The 4,247-nt window shown below is 41.8% G+C and overlaps 1 protein-coding gene across 1 annotated transcript; it reads right to left on the bottom strand.

Moving 5' to 3' along the window:
- Positions 1-604: 604 nt before the first annotated feature.
- LOC145619585 (uncharacterized) lies at positions 605-1,864 on the bottom strand. The gene has a single exon (XM_081674297.1). The coding sequence runs from the start codon at positions 1,862-1,864 to the stop codon at positions 605-607; it is 1,260 nt and encodes a 419-aa protein (XP_081530423.1).
- Positions 1,865-4,247: the final 2,383 nt, after the last annotated feature.

The raw sequence follows: 4,247 nt of genomic DNA, 5'->3' as shown, positions 1-4,247 counted from the left end.
TATCTTTTTTAAAAAAGGATAATTAAGATATTTTAGAAACTTATAGAAGATTCTAATCAATCCTAATTAGTTTAGGAATAGGATTAAACCTTTGGACCCTCCTCATGATCATTGGGTCGTAGGTAAAATCCGGTTTGGGCCCAGTTTAGTATTTTGGCCATAACTTCCTTATTATTCATCGGAATTGGGCTTATAATATATCGTTGGAAAGGTCTTTTCAAGCCCCATCCAACTACACCATTATTGGACCCTTTTCATGGACCAAAATAAACTGAATTGGACGTTTTCATAAAATAGAAATGGTTTTCGAAAACAGAAAGAAGGAATTTAATAAAAACTAACCGCAACACTTGACTTTCAACCACTTTCACCTCATTCGATTATGTTTTGACGTGACAGGTATTCATCACAGGGTTTGGTTTTGGGGAGACACAAATGGGTGTCTACAGTATCATAACTAGAAGAATTGAGTTTAATTCCTGTAAAAGAAATCCCGTAGCAAAAAAATGTTGAACACTCTTAGTGACTGAAAATCCCACCGTGTCCCAGTTTGAAAGAAAAAATTCAGAGATATAGCCATTCGGGCCCGGAGATTTAGAGCCTTTTAAATCAAAAATCGCCGCTCGGATTTCATCGGCCGTGAAAGGCACACATAAGGCTTCACATTGTGAGGGAGATAGAGGTGGAAATGTAGTTGTCGTAGAAGCAAGTCAATGTGTTCTGCTTGAGCATCATCAATAGTAGGGTCAAAAACATCCTTTAAAGAATTCACAATAAGTGCCGAAACTTGAGTTTGACCTTCCACCGAAGAATTATGCTCCGTACGGAGAGTGATAATCTCATTTTTAGCCCTTCGGGATTTCACCTTATTAAAAAGGCGCTTAGAAGAAACCTCTCCTTCTTTTAGCCAATCACATTTGACTCGTTGTCGCCAGCATTGAAACTCCAACTTGCATTTTGGAACATAGGATTTCACTCGATCAATATAAATGCGAGCATCATCGATGGAAGACACATTTTTGCCGAGGACGTCCATTTTATGAGAAATGTTTCTCCAATTGATGCCCCATAATTTTTTATGGTTAAGGCACCATTTTTGAAGTAAGGTGCGCACCTTCCGAAGCTTCCGAACTAGGAAAAAAGGATAAGAACCATGAACATTATTCAACTTCCATTCCGTATTAATAATGTGTTTGACTTCCGGAAAGCCCAAACACCAGAGTTCAAGTTGATAAGGACGAGTAGAAGGGATAACATTTGGATCCGAGTCATAGAGAATAGCAGCATGATCCGAGACTAAAATAGGTTCATGGACAATGCGTCCATTAGGAAATTCCTCGAACCATTCCGGGGTTACATAACCCCTATCCAACCTTTCCATAATCAAATCGGCATAAAGTCTATTATTTGACCAAGTAAATCTAGGTCCCGAAAAAGGAACATCAATAACCTCATTATAGAAACGCCAATCAATAAAATCATCCACCCCTCTTATTGTAGTGTTTTCCCCCAACTTATCTTCTAGAAATTCTAGTTGATTAAAATCACCAAGTAAAAGACATTTGGGGTAATTTTGAATAATGAAAGAAAGTTCATGCCAAACTAAAATCCTATCATCAAGAGACGGGGCACCATAAACAAAGGCTACATACTTGATTTCATCATTGGGATCAACGATTTTACAAAGGATGACATTTGTAGAGGAGAAAATACAAGTCACCGTAGAACTATACCAAACAAAGACCATAAGACCTCCCCTAGTACCTATAGCATCAACTCCAAAAGAGGTAGAGGGGCAAAATAAATCGAGAATAGGCCTAGCTACATTAACATCTACTTTAGTTTCCGATAAAAATAAAAACATGGGTTTTTTTGAGGTAATAAGCCACACTAGATAGGATCGTGTAGGGGCGTGTGGGTCATTTAGACCCCTACAATTCCACGAAACACACTTCATAAAACCATCGGGTGCTGAACCGATGTAGCAACCTCATCATGTAGAGTCAAATCTGGACAAACAAGTTGTTGATTGGCTTCCCAATCCATTCCAACAGCAACATTGGCCCTATTAGCAGTAAAAGGCCCAAGTCTTAATTTCTTCATACTGCTTGAACCTGTAGAATCCAGAGAAGAAGATGGAGAAGGAGATTTCCTTTTCTTTGCACGATCTAAAATGTCAGCATCCACCCTCATACCCCATTGCCTAGCCATGTCTTCATCAGAAATAGCTTTAGACTTTAGAGAATTTTGGCCAGAAGCATTTTTCCTCCATAACGCAAAGCCACCTTTGTCCGACCACCGATTCAAGGTTTTTAGGCGATTTTTTTCACCCCAATTGATGTCCGAAAAGCTTCCTCGAATATTATTGGCACCATCAGATTGGATTTCAAGAGCAGAGTCATTCTTAATTTCAGAATCAGAGCTAATAACAAGAATTTCCTTTGAATTCGGCTTCGGAGAGTTGAAAAGCTCATCGACATTAATGGCTGCCACTGGCGAAGCAGGGGAGTTTGGGGGGTCAAACTCAGTCAGCGGCAAATTAGGAAGCCCTCCCCCAAAAATTGATGGTGAATATAAGGGAGGAAAGGGGCCTGAGAAGCCCGTTGCCATGGATGCACTCGAGAACCTGAAAGACGGAGAGAGCGCGCTAATTGCTTTCCTGCTTGAATAAAACAATTAGCAACATTGGTAATTTCATTATCAGTTGGAGAATTAAGAGTAACAGTAGGTGGAGTTGGTAATAAATTGAGAAGTTGCAGAGAAGGTTGCGGCAAACTCGATGGTGGTGGTGCCGCAATAGATAGGTGGGGCAGAGCACCTCCCCCCGTCGCACCTCGCCGGCGATAAAAGAGAGTGGGCCGCGAGGAAGGTTCTCCGACTTCGAAAGTCGAAGGATTAGACGCCAAAAGCTGTGAATTGGCCGGCAATTTTGGCGAAACAGGTGGTAGAGGTTGCGGAGCAGAGCTTTGATTCAGAGATAAGCCCAGATCAGTGGGTTGGCCCACCACAAGAGGTAAGATACCTAGAGAAACATTCATAGCAGTAGATAAATTGATAGAAGAATCACGAATAGAGTTAGATTGTACCACACGAGTGAGTTCATTTGCGAATTGAGGAGAGCTCGTGTCATTCAAACGAGCAGAGGGGTAAAATTGGGCATAGGGGTCCCTGCCTAGACCAAGCTGAGTTCCTGGTGGCGTGACCGCCCGTGGAGAATTTCCTCCACCACCACGGTCAGAAGAAGAAGAAGAAGATAGGTTGTCATGGCCCGTATAATAGCCAGCAGAACCGCCACTTCCACCAGAGAAATCACTCGAATCCTCAGAATCAGAGTCGCCGTCGCCATTGAGGTTGCGATCCTCCATCGGAATATCTTCCGGTTCCTCGGGTCGAACCAAATTCTCTTCCAGGTTCCTGTACCTTTCCCTGTTAGGAAGACCTCGAATGAGGTTAGAGTAATAATTAAATTCTCGAGGGCCATACAAGACTCGCATCCCCTGATTTTCTAGAGCAGCAACTCGGCTTTTCAGCCTTCGTGTTGCGACCTCTTTCGGAGTACGACACTTCTTCTCTGAGTGCCCTGCAAAACCACAATTTTTGCAAAAACGGAAAATACCCTCATAGCGAAAGTGAACCCAGATAATCCGGTCACCTTCTAGAGGCACAAAACAGCCAGGAATAAGAGGTTGGGTGAGATCAATCACCATTTTAACACGCATATCTGCAGTTGGAGGTAAGCCTTGTCCCGTGAATTCAAATTCACTACAAGAAATTCGACTTTGGGCAACGACTAAACTCGACGCCCAAAACCAATATTTCGTCGCCCAATGTCTTGGGCGACGAATTGGGTCTAGACATGGGTCCGAAGCCCAAAGGTCGAAGCCCATTACATATTGGGCGACGAACCTGTATTTCGTTGCACAAAGGTTATTTTGTGCAACTAAAATGTTAGTTGCCTATGTGCTATTTATTTCGTTGCACAAAATATTTTGGGCGACGAACAAGTTTGTTGCCTTATCTTTGATACGTTGGGCGACAAATTATTTTTCGTTGCCCACAATGTTTTGGGCAACGAACTTTTTCGACGCCCATCTTTGCCCCAATACGTGTTACGTCGTTGCACATTGTACTTTGTGCAACGAAGTTAGTTGTTTTCCATATTTGCTGGTATCATACAATATAATGTTTTTTTTATTTATATATATACGGGTACAACCTATTAAAAACAAATTAATCTGAAAATAAAT

This window comes from Chenopodium album, chromosome 27 (assembly GCF_948465745.1).
Source record: "Chenopodium album chromosome 27, dcCheAlbu1.1, whole genome shotgun sequence".
Lineage (NCBI taxonomy): Eukaryota > Viridiplantae > Streptophyta > Magnoliopsida > Caryophyllales > Amaranthaceae > Chenopodium > Chenopodium album.
This window is presented reverse-complemented; position numbering and strand designations above follow the sequence as displayed.

Bases quoted from the DNA above. Each gene is read 5' to 3' on its own strand.
- LOC145619585 (XM_081674297.1), bottom strand. From the start codon at position 1,864: ATGTTTTTATTTTTATCGGAAACTAAAGTAGATGTTAATGTAGCTAGG.